General features: G+C 46.3%; 1 protein-coding gene across 1 annotated transcript in view; it reads left to right on the top strand.

The window, feature by feature from the left end:
• The first annotated feature begins 476 nt into the window (after window positions 1-476).
• PARP12 (poly(ADP-ribose) polymerase family member 12) overlaps window positions 477-17,014 on the top strand; it is a 38,847-nt gene continuing 22,309 nt past the window's right edge. The window contains exons 1-4 of the mRNA XM_072777417.1: window positions 477-820; window positions 4,455-4,590; window positions 7,780-8,080; window positions 9,693-9,794. Of these exons, the coding sequence (XP_072633518.1) occupies window positions 492-820; window positions 4,455-4,590; window positions 7,780-8,080; window positions 9,693-9,794 (868 nt within the window). The 5' untranslated portion in view covers window positions 477-491. The remainder of the gene's footprint in view (window positions 821-4,454; window positions 4,591-7,779; window positions 8,081-9,692; window positions 9,795-17,014) is intronic.

Here is a 17,014-nt window from a genome sequence, read left to right as displayed (position 1 = left end):
GTCGGGGCGGCCGGGCTCCGTCCGCAGGTGGGCTGGCGTCCCGGGCGCTCCGGCAGCGCGCGGGCGGAGACGTAGCGGGCCTGGCGGCCGCGCGCTTCCCGACGGCCCGGGGCCTCAGCCGGAGCTGCGCACGGCCCGGGCGTCGCCGCCCCCGGCCACTAGGTGAAGGCGCCGCGAGAGCCCCGGGGCGCTGCCCCGAACGACGAGCCTGCGTCTGCCTGCGGCCCCCGCCTCCGCCCGTCCGGGCTGCCGACGGAGCCGGGGAGCGGGCCGCGGAGCGCGGCGGCCGCGCGCAGCTGGGCGCCCTGAGGCCGGAAGGCGCCGCGCCCCCTCAGCTGCGGGCCGGTGGGCGTGGTGAGGCGCCGCGGGTTCCGTTTTCCCGGGCCCCGGGGAGCTTTCGCTTTCGCTTCCAGCTGGCGTCTGCACCCCGCGGGAGCCGCCCGCCGCCCGCGTCCCGTCAGCCGCGCCCCGACGGGCAGCCCGCCGCCGCCATGGCCCAGGCCGCCGTCCTCGGCGAGGTGACCCAGGTGCTGTGCGCGGCCGGGGGCGCCCTGGAGCTGGAGGAGCTGCGGCGCCGCTTGCGGGACGGCGTCGGCGCCGAGGCGCTGGAGCGGCTGCTGCGGGAGCGCGGCCGCTTCGCGGTGGCGGCGCGGGCGGGCGCGGGCGGCGCGGCGGCGCCCGGGCGTGTGGTGCTGGCGGTGTCGGCGCTGCGCCTGTGCCGCGCGCACCAGAGCCCCAAGGCGGCCTGCGTGGGGCTGTGCGCGCAGCTGCACCTCTGCAAGTTCTTGGTCTACGGGGCCTGCAAGTTCCTGAGGGCCGGGTAAGCGCCGCGCCCGCAGCCCGACGGCGGCCGGGGACGGGGGGCCCCGCCCGCGGGCCCGCTCTGGGCCCCCTGGGGCGGGCGCCGCCGCGGCCTCCGCCTCCCTTCTCCTCAGCGGGCACCTGACTGCCGGGCGCTGTGGGAGGGCTCGCGCTGGACGGCGGCCCCCAGGCTCCTCCGTCCCGGAGGGCGACTCGGGGCGCGGTCCCCCCCCCCCCGCCCGGGCTCTCGGAGGGGGAGCGGCCGAGCGGCTGCGGGGCTCCTGGGCGCCGCGCTCCCCTCAGCTGCAGGGCCCCGGCGCCCCGGGCTTCCTCCGCCGCCGCAGGACGACTCCCCAGGCCGCCTCAGCTCCAGCTCGCTTCCCGGGGCGCAGGGGGCTTCTGTCCAGAAGCCTGCCCCTTTCTGTGGAGGAGTGGGCTCCTCCTTTGTTCTTTCCTTTTCTCCCTTCCTTCTTTCCTTCCCTTCCTTCCCCCCCTCCTTTCCTTTCTTCCCTCCTCCCTCCCTCCCTTCCCTCCCTGCCTTCCTTCCTTCCTCTCTTCCTTCCCCCCTCCTCTCCTTTCCTCCTCTCCTTTCCTTCCTTCCTTCCTTCCCTCTCTTCCTTCCTTTCCTCTCCTCCCTCTCTCCTTCCCTCCCCTTCTTTCCTTTCTTCCCTCTTTTCCTGCCCTCCTTTCCTCCCCTCCCCTCCTCCTTCCTTCCCTTCCTCCCTCCCCTCCTTCCCTCCTTTCCTCTCCTCTCTTCCTTTTTTCCTTCCTTCCTTCCCTTCTTTCCTTCTTTCCTTCTTTCCTTCATTCCTTCATTCCTTCCTTCCCTCCCTCCCTCCCTCCCTTCCTTCCTTCACTCCCCCCCCCCCCCCTTAACACAAGAGATGTTATTTTTTGCTCACATCAGGTGCACTAGTCAGCAGGAGGTAGGGGTCTGGATCCATGCGGTCATTCAGGGCCCGGGTCTGGCTGACCTCAGCTCAGCCTCCTCAGCCCACGGCTCTTAAGGCCATCCTGGGTATGAGGTTCCAGGGAGCAGGTGGAAAAGATGGACAGTAGAGGCCAGAGGGAAGTTTTTATGGGCGGGGTGTGCAGGTGGTAGATACCTTTCCACACATCCCCTGGATGTCTCCTGCCTGCGCCCCTCATGCCTAGATACAGGAGGGTGGGAGTGGGAAATGCAGCTGCTGCCCCTCTACCCCCTCAGCAGCTGCTGAGAAATATCTAGATGAGACTATTCCCAGACCTAGTTAAGGTCTTAAGAGGAGGGATGTGTGTGTGAGAAATTTGAGAGAGGGGGAGTTGGTGTGATTGTGGTGACAGGATGGCAGAGAGGTGATGGCTGTTTTCTTACTGTTGACAGATGACTCATACCCCCCCCCCCTTATTATTGACTGAGGGATGATTCTTCCTTTTCTTCCTTATTGGCTGAGAGAGCAGGAGAAGTGTGTCCCAGGACAGCTGTCTGTCTGAAGCCTGGGAGCATGGCCAAGGTCCCAGGTGCTGGTTTGGAAGTTATTGGTTGGTGCATGCCAGGGCTGCAGCCCCAGGAGCAGGTCAGATCTGAGGTGGAGCCTGAGGGTGGAACTGTCGGGAAGCTCAGGGACTGTTGGAAAAGTGTCTGACCTTGGGGGAGAATGAGGAGCAGCAGCTGGAGAAGGTGGACACGATAAATGATAAATGGTGGAAGGATGAATTGAGTGATAGGGATAATTGGTGCATCTTGTTAATGTCCATACGCGATAAAAATAGAGCAGCTCTGTTGTGCAGCTAGTTCCCAAAATTTGGGGTTGGATTTTATTTGTCTCGGAAATCTGGAAGTCTGATTATCGACTGGCCTAGATGATACGGAGCTTCCTTTTCGTTCTTCGCTGTTCCATTTCCCTTGTGGTTCACACATGACGGTTTCTTGAACCTTCCTTCTCTGACTGCTTTTGGGTCACATAAGGGAGAGTAGGTGTGGTTGGCTGCACTTTCGATGCTTTTCCTGTGACTTCCTGAACCACAGGGTCACCTGTTTCAGAAACATCATGGCTTCTGCTTTTACTCATTGGTGACAGCTGGGAAGGGTCCCAAGTCCCTGACTTCCATCCTGTGCTTAGGGGCAGTGAGCATGGTGGTTAAGAGCACAGCCCCAAGACAAGCCTACCTTGTTTTAAACCTGGCTCTGCTCCCTGCTAGCTGCGTGATCTTGGGCAAGCGACTTTATATCTGAGCCTCAGTTACCTTATCTGCAAAATGAGGATATCACACACTTCATGGGCTTGTTGAGGACTGAATGACTTATAGAACCTTCAGGTAATCCTGGTTTGTGGTAAATCCTCAACAAGTTTTAGCAGCTGTTGTTACCATCATTGTTGTCATAATCATCTTAGTGGCACCAAGTTTGCCTAGAATGTTCTTCTCATCTCTCCTTGCCTGGTTGTGCTGCCTCAATATTTGGCCTGGGCTTTGCACCATCCCTTGATTGCTTCTCCACTTCTGTCAGGCTCAGATGCCTCTCCTGTCTGCACGGATGTATTCTGAGCATGGCTGACCTTGCGCTTGACCTACTATTTTAGAGTCCTCTCCGTATCTGTCACTTCCACTAGAGGAGATCAGAGGAAGAGGCCAAATGACTCCCAAAGTTGTTGGTCTGTGCAGTGAAAGAGAGAAGTTGTCTTTTACTGAGATGAGGGAGCCTGTGGAAGGTGCTGGTTTAGGGAAGTCAATCAAGGGTTCAGCTTTCTTTTGGAACGCTTAAAATAAACATGACTTTTGAGGTTTGACAGCATCTGAATAAAGCAAATGATATGTGCCTGACTTTTCCGGGTCCTGGTGACCCGGGCGATCATTTGAAGTCTTTGGATCATCAGGGCGTGGTGCCAGTGCCTGGCTCACTATGCATGTTCAACGGGAGCTTGCTTGTTAATGGAAATGATGGAGGAGGGGAGTGGAGAAAAGGGCTGGGCCTCAGGGTGTATACACATACCTTTAACCAAAGATGTCCAGGCTCGTTTATTCAGCCACTGTTTAAGTGTCTGTTAAGTGCCCACTGCCTGGCATACTGGGAGTCTTCTTTGGGAATGGCCCTGTGATTCTTACCAGATACTGATAAGAAGTGCTGTCCTGGGCCCTAGAACTCGCAAGGTGTTCTCTCTTCCTTTGTAAATAAGCATTGCGGTTTTTCATTGTATGTACATGCTGTTTTGTTTTGTTTTGTTTTTTCCTGGTGCTGCTAATAAGCAATGTCAAGAACTGTTCCTGAAAAATTATTTTAAAATCTGATTTTGCTAGTTGTATTAGTTTGCTCGGGCAGCCATACCAAAGTACCACAGAGTGGGGGCTAAACAGAAGTTTCTCACAATTCTCAAGGCCAGAAGTCTAAAACCAAGGTGTTGGCAAGGTTGCTTTCTTTCTGCAGCCTCTCTCGTTGGCTTGCAGATGGCATCTTCTTTCTGTCTTCACATGTACGCATCTGTGTCTTAATTTCCTCCTCTATTATAAAGATAGCAGATTGGATTAGACCCCCCCCCCCCCAGCAACCTCTTTTTAACTTGATTACCTCTGTATAAAAATCATCTCCAAATACAGTCACGGGAGGGTTAGAACTTCAACATAAGAATTTTGGGGAGGCACAGTTGAACTGTGACACCAGCTTTGCTTCTTTGCAGGAAGAACTGTAGAAACAGTCACAGCTTGACGACAGATCACAACCTGAGTGTGCTGAGAACTCATGGTGTTGACCACCTCAGCTTCAGTGAGCTCTGCCTGCTTTTGTTTCAGAATGACCCCTGGCTTTTGCCAGAGGTGAGTTTCAGGAGGGGGTGTGTATGTGTGTAAGTGATGGGGGAGAAGCTAGAAGGTTGGAAGATAAGAAATATGGCAGAAGAGAAGCTGAGGAGGACCTGATAGTGACCATGGGATCTGCTTGGAGGAGACCTGGATTGAATTCCTGGCTCTATTGATTTTTATTTTTTATTTATTTGTTTATTTTTAAAAACTATTTATTTATTCATGAGAAACACAGAGGGGGGAGAGAGAGAGAGAGAGAGAGAGGCAGAGACACAGGCAGAGGGAGAAGCAGGCTCCATGCAGGGAGCCCGACACAGGACTTGATCCCAGGTCTCCAGGATCACACCCTGGGCTGAAGGTGGCACTAGACCGCTGAACCACCCGGGCTGCTCTCTATTGATTTTTAGACTAGTGACCTTGGGCCTGAAACCTTGCCCCTTCTAGAAGCTGCCTTTCCTTCTATGTCATTGGGACTGGTTCCTCTTTTGCAGGGCTTCTTAGAGGTTGGGGGAGTCTGGTTGGTCAGTGGCTGAAGCAAGATGTTCCTTACATGGGGATGAGGAGATGAGAGACTCCAGTTGGCTCCTCCCCATCTAGCAGGACTTGAAACTCTGTGTTATTGCCAGACCCAGGAGGGGCCATCTTTCCCAGGAGGAAACTTCTCAGAGATGCTGACAGGCAGATGATGCCCTCTCTACTAAATCAGTTACACCCAGGGAATTTTGAACTTTAGTTGATGTGGATTCTCATAATGCATAATGCATAATCTCATAATGCACCTCGCTGCAGTGGCTATGTACTAGTTTGGGTCCTCTGAGAAACAGACACCAAGATGGGATTAGAAGTGCAGGAGATTTAGTGGAGAGGGAGCAGAAGAAAGTGGGAAGCTTTTGGGCAGTGATGTGGCAGGACTGGGGGAAGGAAGGGACTGGGTAGGAAGAGACCCTGACTGTAGCCCAGTTCCAAGAGAGCTTCTGCTGGCCAGTGGGAAGTTCTGAGCCAAGGTAGCTCATTGTTGCCTGGGAGCAGCCGGTGGGAGCATGGTCTCTGTGTGAATAAGGTGGTGGCTCCCGAGGGCAGCAGCTGAGCTGAGTTAATTGCACTCTGCAGCAGATCTGAGTGGTGTGTTCCTGTGGCCGGCATAGATTTGTGGGATGCTCTGACACTGTTTCTGGGATAAGATTACAGAGGTCAGATTAACCTGTTTTTATGAAAATGCTACATATTATTCCACTAAAACCACACATTTGAGACAGGTGCTATATATAGCTTAGTGACTGGCACATAATAGGTATTAACTTTTTTCTTTTGCCTTTTGAAAATTAGTATTGATTTAATTCAGCTAGCCTTTATTGACTATCCACTATGAGTGAGGCACTGGTGATACGGAGATAAAAGACCCTGTTCTGCCCTTCCAGGAGGTGCATTTCTTGGGTGAGACAGACAAGTTAGCATGTGATTGCAAGGTGCTTTTCTAGATACTGCAGTAAAAGCACTGTGGTCTCAGGGGCACAGTTTGGACGCCTGGGAAGGTGTCCTAGGGTAGATGGTGTGTGTTCTGAATGCTGAAGGACGTGTGGAGGATGAAGGTCTGGGAAAAATGGGCAGAGAGAAGACAGAACCGGTATGGTCAGGGGACAGCATGTATTTATCCAGGGGACAACTTGGATTTAGAGTGGGAGAGGGGAGAAGGAGAAATGAGTGAGTAGAGACTCATCCATGCAGGCTTCAGTATCACGGGAAGGAGTTGGGGTCGGGGGTTGTGTTTGGAGAGTGGGCATTAATGTTTTGGAGAGATCATCTTGTCAATAGTATGAAAAGTGAATCAGAAGGTGACCAGTCTGGATTGTGTAGCCTCTTGTATACTTGTGTAAGCAGGTTGCTTCAGAACACAGTGCTGGCAACTGGGAGCTGTGACCATAAATTGGGACCTGGTGTAGCTTTCCTGCCCGACCTTCTGCTGTCAGTCTGGTCCTTATCGGATGAATATTGAGGGGCTGCTACCGTGAATCGAGCACCCACTATGACCCCAGACATTTGTATTAGCCATTTTGTGTATTTTCCATTCAATCTTCATGATAGCCTGGTGATGTAGGTGGTATTATTCCCATTTTAGGGATTAAAAAGCTGAAACTCAGAGCTGGCGAGTGGCCTGCCTAAGGTCAGGCATCTCCTAAGTGGCAAAATCAAGGTTAGGGCGTAACCCTGTCTTGGCCTTTCCCCTTGGGGTTTCCATCCCCAGAGTAGAGTCCTTACTGATCTAAGTCTTGGTTCTACAGCCCTCTGTTGCATTTCTACCTCTTGCTCAGTGTAATGCCTCTGAATTGCCTGGGTAGGCCATTGGTGGTCTCTGGCCAGGCTCTCATCTCTAGGAATTTGGAAGGTAGAAAAGGAGCAGTTGATTCAAATTCAAGTCCCAGCTTTACCAACAGTCCAATTCAACAGACATTGAGCATGCCAGATGTAGATAGCTGTGTGACCTAGGGCAAGTAGGTATACTTCTCTGAGTTTCAGTTTGCTCTTGATAAATGAAAGGGCTGTATTTGGCCTTTCTCGAAGATACTTTATACACTCAGAACCTCTTTGACCCTGAATTTCAGAAAAAAAAGAAGATGGGGATATGGGACCTGGCTTAGGGAGAGTTGGTGAGTCAGTGGGGGAAGGTTGTAGGTGGAGGTTGTAGGTGGGCTGTTAGCATGCTGCTGTATGAGTTACATGGAAACATCTCCTGTGAAGGGAGCAGTTCTGATAAGTTGGAATTCTTTGGATTTGCACAGTCTGCTTTCTACCTGGTTTCCATTTTCTCCAAGGGCATATGTTAGCCATCTATCTAGAGTGGGGGGATATTCTCATAGCTGTGTGGCTTGTGAGGATGACAGGATCACAGCTTTGGCTAGGTCTTTTTTTTTTTTTTTTTTTTTAATTTTTATTTATTTATGATAGGCACACAGTGAGAGAGAGAGAGGCAGAGACACAGGCAGAGGGAGAAGCAGGCTCCATGCACCGGGAGCCTGACGTGGGATTTGATCCTGGGTCTCCAGGATCGCGCCCTGGGCCAAAGGCAGGCGCCAAACCGCTGCGCCACCCAGGGATCCCTTGGCTAGGTCTTTAGAGAAACCTCCTCTGACTGTGACTGGTCCGGAGGGGAGGTGGTGTCCTGTGAGGTTTTCCTAAGCTGGTGCTTTTTTCCTTTTCTGTTAACAGATCTGCCTTCATTATAACAAAGGAGATGGACCCTACGGCTCTTGTTCCTTTCAAAAGCAGTGTATCAAACTCCACATCTGCCAGTATTTTTTACAGGGCGAATGCAAGTTTGGCACTAGCTGTAAGAGATCTCATGATCTCTCTAATGCTGAGAATCTGGAAAAACTGGAGAAGTTGGGCATGAACTCAGATCTGGTGAGCAGACTGCCTTCCATTTACAGAAATGCTCATGACATCAAGAACAAGAGCTCCACCCCCAGCAGAGGGCACCCTCCTACCTCGGGCCCACAGGGGACATCTGGTAAGGCTCTGCACTGGGGCCCTTGGATTCTACCTGGCCAATAATAGATTGTGTGACCTGGGGCAAGTCTGTGCTGCTTTTAGAAAAGTGCAGTTGGTGATTCCTTCCCAGCTAGTAGGCATTATAAAGATGACTTGAAATCATGGTCATGAACAAGCAAGATATTGTAGACAAATACCAATTGATGTTTACTATAAATGCATTCCTGACAGATCTGATCTGCAGTGAACAAAGTCTGTTTTAATTTCAGGTCTGTTCTTGACATGAATAAATGGAATCTTGTCTGTTCTTGACATGAATAAATGGAATCTTTTAGACCCTATAAATATCTTTGTTCACTGCTCATCTCTAGCACCTAGCCAGTGCCTGGCCCACACTCAGACATTTATTTGTTGAGTGATCGAGCATGCTAGGATACTTTATTTATTTATTTATTTTTTAAAGGAATGTCAGGTTTAATGACAAGCAGATGGGGGAGTTTTAAGCAGAGATTGCTTCTTAAATAAGCATTTCTTCACTTATTATGTGGGAAATTAATAATGTAGTCCATTGGAGAGGTTATGACACATTGGTGTCCTTTGGATTTCACAGTATTGGCTGTTGGCTGGCCATTCTGGTTATCCACTCATTCATTTAACAAATTTATATGCTTGCCACGTGCTAGCCACTGGCCTGGGCCCTGGTTATATATTGGAGACTAGGACATAGTCCGCCCCCACCCCCACCACCCCGGAATGCACAATCAAACCATTTGTTAGCTGTAGGATTTTAATAGATGTTTAATAGAGGTTATCTAGAATTTTTAATAGACTACTTCCTAAAATATCAGATGAGTGCTAGGACTACCAGCAAACAAACAACACTGTAATCTTACTTGATTTTTATATTTAAAAATAGTCTTTGCCATATATGTTTTTTCTTTACATTATCTTCAGTTATTTTAGGTTAATTTCTTTCAATAGTAGGAAGCTAGGTGTAGACAGGTTTTGCTTTAAATAGATCTTTAATAACAGTGTAAATTGGATTATGGCCCTAGAAAGGGAGGGAAGGATACCTGCCCTTGGGGGTAATCTCAGAGGCCCCCAAGTTGTGGGTTTTGAGGCCCACCCTGTGAGTGTCTGGGGAGCCTATAAAAACTAAAAGGAAAGTGAATAACAAAATAACTGGTGATACTGAATAAGGAGGGTTTGTGAGTGAGTTTTATGTGTTTGTATGGTGGAGGGGCAATGGTAAATGTAATTGTTAGGTAACATCTGATTGAAGCACTACTAGTAAAGATAAACTTTGAAATCACCTCTGTGCCTGTTATATATTAAAATTCTTATAATTCATCTAAAGTTACTTAAGGAGGTTTCATTTTAAGGTTGGTTGCACAGCCAGAGCTGAGGAAAAAAAGAGCCCCTCCATGGCAAGCAGCTGCATGGTGTTGGGCTCCCTGGCTCCTCCCTAAAAAACAGAGGGTCCACTTACATAATGGGGTAATTTCATCCTGAATGTCATAGGATTTTGTGAGATTGCCTTGCCCACTTTTCTCTCCTTGTATCTTGAACTACTCTGACTCTATCAGAAGCTTTGATGGATGCTGATACCTCTTTGTGGTGTTTCTTCATAGAAAGAAGAGATAGTTCAGGTTCTGTGTCCCCAAACACTGCTAACCAAGAGGAGAGTGATGAGATCTGCTTATACCATATCCGGAAAAGTTGTAGCTTTCAAGGTAAGTTCGAGGAATCCCCTTCATCCACTTGTAGGTGGGACAGCTGCTTCTTGTTTTAAGAGTTCTGCCCTGAGGTCATGCCTGAAGGTCCTCTCCCCCATCCAGAGAGGGTTGAGGCCTTCTTAATTGTGAGCTGGGGTGGCACTTTTGCCAAACAGTTCTGAAGCAATTTTGTTGGGGAGTTGAGGATGGTAGGAATTGAATTAATGGAAATTAGACCATAGATGAGTTTTTGGGAACATAACTGGTTCATGCAGCAAGTGTCAAGTGTTGACCCTTGATCAGCCTAGCATGAGGTCACAGATTTGCACAGATGCCCCATTTAGTGGTGACAAATGTGAGCATCCCTCATAAAGGGTGGTTGTAGACTTAGAAATGCCCCAAGAAGCCAGAAGGCCCTCCCTGAGAAAGAGATGCCTGTGTGTGCTCTTGGGGAACAAGAACTTAAGGTGGGGAAGAAGAACTTAAGAACCTCTTGGGGATTTCCATGGTCCCTCTTTTTATCACAAGTAACAATTCTTTTATGTACATGTGTGTCTGTATTTTCACTAAACCTTTGTTTTCTTCTTACTGTTATCCTGGGCTTTGACTGAAGAAAGCTTCCTTCTCAAATTTGATGACTTTTAGAAAAACAACCACCAAACTTCTTGTTTCGTTTTCAGTCTTTAAAAGCCACCCAAGCAATTCAGGACTACTTTCACTTTGTAAAAGAATCCAATAATACAGAATAAAGTCTGAAGTCCTCCTTCAGCCTTCCCCAAAGGTAAACACATGCCGTGTGGTCATGGTGCTTGTTTTGCATATTTTTCAACAGATGGGAATATGTGATAGGTATTCCTTAGTGTGCTTCCTTTACTTAACATTGTGTTTTGGAGTTTTTTTTCCACCATAGTATGTGTAAGTCCACCTTGTTTTTAAAAAACAACTGTAGTGTCCAGTTAGAGTGATACTCCACTGAGCACCTGAGTACTCAAGTGTATTTCTATAGCTCGGTTCCTGAAAATGGAATGCCAGTTCAAGCATATATATGTGTCATATATACATGTATGCTTTTTAAAGCCAACATTATTGAGCTATAATTTACACACAGTGATATTTTAAATATTTAACATTTTTAAGTATACGCTGAGTTCTGATAATAACACCTTAGATATGGTAGCTTCCTAATTCTCAAAGTGTCCCTATGTCCCAATACCATTCATCTTCACCCCCTAATTTCCTGACCCCATGCAGTCCCTGATCTCCTTTTTGTCACTGTAGATTTGCACTCTCTAGAATTTCATGTAAATGGAAACATACAGCATGCATTCTTCTGTCCCTGTCTTCACTCAGCATGCCTTTGTGATTTGTCCAGGTTGGCAAATCAGTAGTTAGCTCTTTTTTTATTGCTGAATAGTATTGTGTTGCATGGATTGACTACAATTTGTTTATCCATTATGTGATGGGTTTTAAGTTTTTAGCTTTTACAAATAGAGTCTTTATACCTATGTACAAGTTTTCTTGCGGATATCTGTTTTCACTTGAGTAAAGACCTAGATGTGGAATTAGTGGAATGTGTAAGTATGTGTTTAACTTTATAAGAAATGGCCACTGTCTTCCAAAGTGGGTATACCTTCCCACTGGCAATGTCTGAGAGTTCATTGCTCTGTGTTCTTGTTAACACTTGGTATTGTCAGTCTTTTAAACTTTGGCTATTGTAATTAATGAGTAGTGATATCTCATGGTGGTTTTAATTTACATTTATTTTATGAAAATGATATTTAATTTTTTTCATGTACTTACTGGCCATTTGTGTATCTTCTGTGAAATATCTGTTTAAGTTTTCTGCTAGTTTTTTATATGACAGTTTGAGGTATTAAGTATAATTCGTATACAATTCACCCATTTAATAATTTTTAGTTTAGTTACAGAATTGTGCAGCTATTATCAAGTCAGTCACCCCCAAAGATATGCTGTGCCCATTAGCAGACTCCACCCATTCTCCCCCTCTTCCCCAGGGCACCTACAGGTTTACATTCTGTATCTATGGATTTGCTTGGATGTTCATGTAAACGGAATCACAATACGTGGTGTTTTGTACTATTTTGCCCATTTATTAATTAGATTGTTTGATCTCTCATTACTGAGGGTTTTGAGTATTATTTATACAATTCATTGTCAGATACAGGTATTGACAGTCTGTCTCTTTCATGTTCATTTTCTTTATGGTGTCTTGAGGAATAAATTACACTATTGATGATTGTTTTAGTATCTTTTTCTTTTGTAGTTTGTTTCTTGTGTCTGAAAAATCTTTACCCCTTCCAAGCCTCTAAAAGTGGCTCTATGCTTTTTTTTTTCCTTAGAAGTTTTATAGCTTTCACTTTTATGTTTAGGTCTAACTGTTACTTGAGCTGTTTACCCTAATAATTATTCCTTGGATATTGATTCTTCTGTGTGAGTTAGCTTCCATTTTTCCTCATGTGTTGGGTGACTCTTGGTGGTCTTCTTGAGAATCCTGGTGTCTGCTGGTCATGCAGATTCTGACCCAGGCTTAATGGAGAAGAGGCAGCATGTTTTGTTTGGTGGTATAGGCTGCTGGCATGTATCCTTGGAGTGGGGTGGGGGCTTTCATGGCTCTCTTACATGCTTCTCTCTCCAGCACATCTGTCCACACTCCTGTGTTCCTTGGGGAAAATAGCAAGGTTGTGGGGCACAAGCAGGGCATGGAGGGAGTGCCTGTTCTAGTGGGTGGGTCTGAATTACTCTCATTGGGACTGACCAGGTGTCTTTCTTGCTTTTTGTTACATGTAACTCTGAGTTTGTTAAGGACCCCTCAATACTTCCCACTTCCAGAAGGTCCACTTCTATGTATTTTACATGTGTTTTTCTGTCTTTAACTCAGTTTGATTCTGTGTGCTTCATATTTTAGGGACTCTCCAATAATTCTAATTATTTTCAATCGATTGAAATTGATAGAATAAATCCATAGGATAGATCAATAGATGAAATCAGTGGAATCAATAATCTTTTGATGGCACTATTTATTGTTTTTTCAGCATTTTTAGATGTGTTCTTCTCTCCAGCCTGTCATTTCAAGTGATGTGGGGAGGAAAGGGATGTGGATGTAGTATTTTTGTCTCTGAAATTAATTTGGTTTTTGCAACTCACCTTCCAGAAAGCCTAGATTCTAGGAAGGAGGGAAAGGAAATTGAGAAAGGGGATAAGAGGATCAGGAAAGGCAGAGAAGTGGCCTCATCATCTGGGACTCTGCTCTCGCCAGCCACCATGGCTCTGGTGGCCTGCATTGCACCCTCTTTTATTGGGCGCCTTCTGGCTGGTGAGTGATATGGGCTCCACATTGAGCTCACATTAAGAACTGGAGCCCCCCCCCCAAAAAAAAACTGGAGCCCCCAGTTCTTGACTACAGTGCCTTCCCTTGGCCCCTGTGTCCTTCCCAAGGAAGTGTTAGCCTGGAAGGCAATGGGTGGTATACTTTCTCTGATGGGGGCCTTCTAAGGGGAGAGTCTTTCTTCAGCCTGTCCAGGACTCACCTGAGCTAGGGTCTATAGGTGCAGTGACTGAACACTGACATTAATCCTGATCATTCCCTTAGTGCCCTTCAGGGAGGGAACAGGAAATCTAATCTGGTTGTGACCTCTGGACCATATCTGTAGCCTTATCTTTCCAGGTTGGACGCTTCATTATCATTCTATTTTATATACCCTGGTAGAGTCCAAGAGGTGTGGCTTGGTGTGAGCCATCCATGCTCTAACTCTGGATAAGTTCAGTCCCAAGAGTGGCTGAACCCAGCCTTCGTGAACTTGGGGATTTTTGTTGTTGTTGTTGTTTGGAGTCTCTCTTATTCCCTGAATCATCTTGGCTGAGTGTTCTTTTTTTTTTTATTTTATTTAAATTCAATTTGCCAACATATAGTATAACACCCAGTGCTCATTTCATCATGTGGCCTCTTTAATGCCCATCATCCAGTTACCCTATTCCCCCACTGACCTCCCCTTCTGCAACCCTTTGTTTCCTAGAGTCAGGAGTCTCTCATGGTATGCCTTTCTCTCTAAATTTTTGCCACTCACTTTCCTTGCTTCCCTTATGGTCCCTTTCACTGTTTCTTAAATTCCGCATATGAGTGAAACCATATGATAATTGTCTTTCTCTGATACACCTATTTCACTCAGCCTAATACCCTCCAGTTCTGTCCATGTCAGTGTAAATTGTAGGTATTCATCCTTTCTGATAGCTGAGTAATATTCCATTGTATATGTATGCCACATCTTCTTTATTGATTCATCTGATGAAGGACATTATGGCTCCTTCCATAGTTTGGCTGTCGTGGACATTGCTGCTATAAACATGTGGGGTGCAGGTGTCCTGTTGTTTCACTACATCTGTATCTTTGGGGTAAATACCCAGTAGTGCAATTGCTGGATAATAGGGTAGCTCTAATTTAACTTCTTGAGGAACCTTCACACTATCTTCCAGATTGGCTGCACCAGCTTGCATTCCCACCAACAGTGCAAGAGGGTTCCCCTTTCTCCATACCCTCACCAACATTTGTTTCGTGTCTTGTTAATTTTAGCCATTTTCATTGGTGTGAGGTGGTATCTCATTGTAGTTTTGACTTAATTTCCCTGATGGCAAGTAATGTGGAACATTTTTTAATATGCTTGGCCATGTGTAGGTCGTCTTTGGAGAAATGTCTGTTCATGTCTTCTGCCCATTTCTTGACTGGATTATTTGTTTCTGGTGTGTTGAGTTTGTTAAGTTCTTTATAGATCTTGGATACTAACCCTTTATCATATATGTCATTTGCAAATATCTTTTCCCATTATGTAGTTTTGTTGACTGTTTCCTTTGCTGTGCAGAACTTTTTATCTTGATGAAGTCCCAGTACTTTATTGCGTTTGTTTCCTTGCCTTTATAGATGTATCTTGCAAGAAGTTGCTGTGGTCAAGTTCAGAAGGGTTGTTGCCTGTGTTCTCTAGGATTTTGATGGATTCTTGTCTCACATTTAGATATTTGAACCATTTTGAGTTTATCTTTGTGTATGGTGTAAGAGAATGGTCTGGTTTTGTTCTTCTGCATGTGGCTGCCCAATTTTCCCAGCACCATTTATTAAAGAGATTGTCTTTTTTTCTGTTGGATAGTCTTTCCTGCTTTGTCGAAAATGAGTTGACCATAGAGCTGAGGGTCCATTTCTGGGTTCTCTATTCTGTTCCATTGATCTGTGTGTCTGTTATTGTGCCAGTACCATACTGTCTGGATGATCCCAGCTTTGTAATACAGCTTGAAGTCAGGCATTGTGATGCCCCTAGTTTAGTTTTTCTTTTTCAACATTCATCTGGCTATTCACGGTCTTTTCTGGTTCCATACAAATCTTAGGATTATTTGTTCCAACCCTGTGAAGAAAGTCCATGGTATTTTGATAGGGATTGCATTAAATGTAAATTGCTCTGGGTAGCATAGACATTTTAATAACATTTATTATTAAACACTTAACAGTATTTATTCCTCCAATCCATGAACTTGGAATGTTTTTCCATCTCTTTGTGTCTTCCTCAATTTCTTCCATAAGTGTTATGTAGTTATTGAGTACAGACCCTTTAACCTCTTTGGTTAGGTTTATTCCTAGGTATCTTATGCTTTTGAGTACAATTGTAAATGGGATTGCTTCCTTAATTTCTCTTTCTTCAGTCTCATTGTTAGTGTAGAGAATTGCAACTGATTTCTATGCATTGATTTTGTATCCTTTGGCTGGGTGTTCTTGTCTGCTCTGCCTAGTCTCAGGCTTGGCCTTTGACAAGCCCAGGCAACCTGCCCACCTTCCTCCATGGTCCAAGGTAGAATCTATGGAAAAGAAATGGCATTGAGATGTGCCTGAAAGGCTGCATATAATTTTATTACTATTTATTTATTTATGCATGCATGCATGCATGCATGCAAGGTCAGGGGAGGGCCAAAGGGAGAGAATCTTTCAAGCCAGCTCTCTGTGGAACCCCACTGGGCTCAATCCCATGACCCCAAGATCATGACCTGAGCTGAAATCAGGGGTCAGATGCTTAACCGACTGAGCCACCCAGATGCCCCTACATACAACCTCAGAAAATTTTAATTTTTTCAAGTGTCAAATTAGCCACTTCATTGTCATTGTTTTGAAAGATGAATTAAAGAAGCACAAAGGACAACCAGTAAGAAATGTCTCCCTCATACCTCTTTTTTCTAGCACCCATCTTCCCCCACCCCCAGAAACAATCATTGTTACTAGTTCCTTGATTGTCCTTCCATGAAGATGTTATACATGTATATATTTCATGTATATATACAAGTATATATTTCTGGTGGGTTTCCTTCTTACATAGGTGCACTATGCACACTATTTTGTATCTTTTTTCACTTACGTAGACATTTATTTTTTTGGGTGTTCTTGTGGTTCAAAATTCAAAAGACATAGAAAACAACAGAAATATTTCCTCATAACTTTGTCCCTGGTGACCCACTTCCTCTCTTCAAGGAATAATATGTGTGTATATATGTGCTCAGTCAGAGTAGCTCTAATTTTCTTCTTCTTCTTTTTTTCTTCTTCTTCTTTCTTTCTTCTTTCTTCTTTCTTTCTTCTTTCTTCTTTTCCACAAATAGAGGCATTCTGCACCTTGTTGTCTGTCTTTTTACCTAATAGCATATACCTTAAAAGTGGGTCTATTTCAGGGTGCAGAGAGCTTCCTCTTGCTTTTTTTTCCAGTCTGCCTTTCCTCTCTGGAGTTTGTACCAGAACCTCGTATAAGATACTGAGAGGTAGAGAGAAAAGTGAGGGGCTGGCATGAGCCAAGGCAAGGCTGGCAGGATGTGTGAGGAGTGACAGAGGTGCTAGGGAGCACAAGGAAGATGTAGGGGGAGCAACTGACAGGGAACTGGAGGGTGGGGCCATTCTGTGTATTTTGGCAGGGGCAGGGCAGTGTGTATAAACACCTCTAGGGATGTGGGGTTGTGCTGAGGTGGTGAGTATGTTAGCCAGAAGATAAAAATGGGCTAGAACTATGCTCCTGACTTACCTGTGGTCAGATGTGTCAGGGTTTGTATGGGTTTCTAGTAGAGATGAATCTGCCTCTGTTTTTGGTATGACCACCACTTGTCCACATGCTGCATGCCCAGCAATAATCAGGAGGCAGTCGGATGACTGCCTCCTGATTGGCCTTTACACGATCAGCTTTTGTACTCATGAGATGAAACTC

The sequence above is a fragment of the Canis lupus genome, chromosome 15, assembly GCF_048164855.1.
Source record: "Canis lupus baileyi chromosome 15, mCanLup2.hap1, whole genome shotgun sequence".
Lineage (NCBI taxonomy): Eukaryota > Metazoa > Chordata > Mammalia > Carnivora > Canidae > Canis > Canis lupus.
The sequence above is the reverse complement of the archived record's forward strand: the minus strand, read 5'-3'. Positions and strand labels throughout refer to the sequence as shown.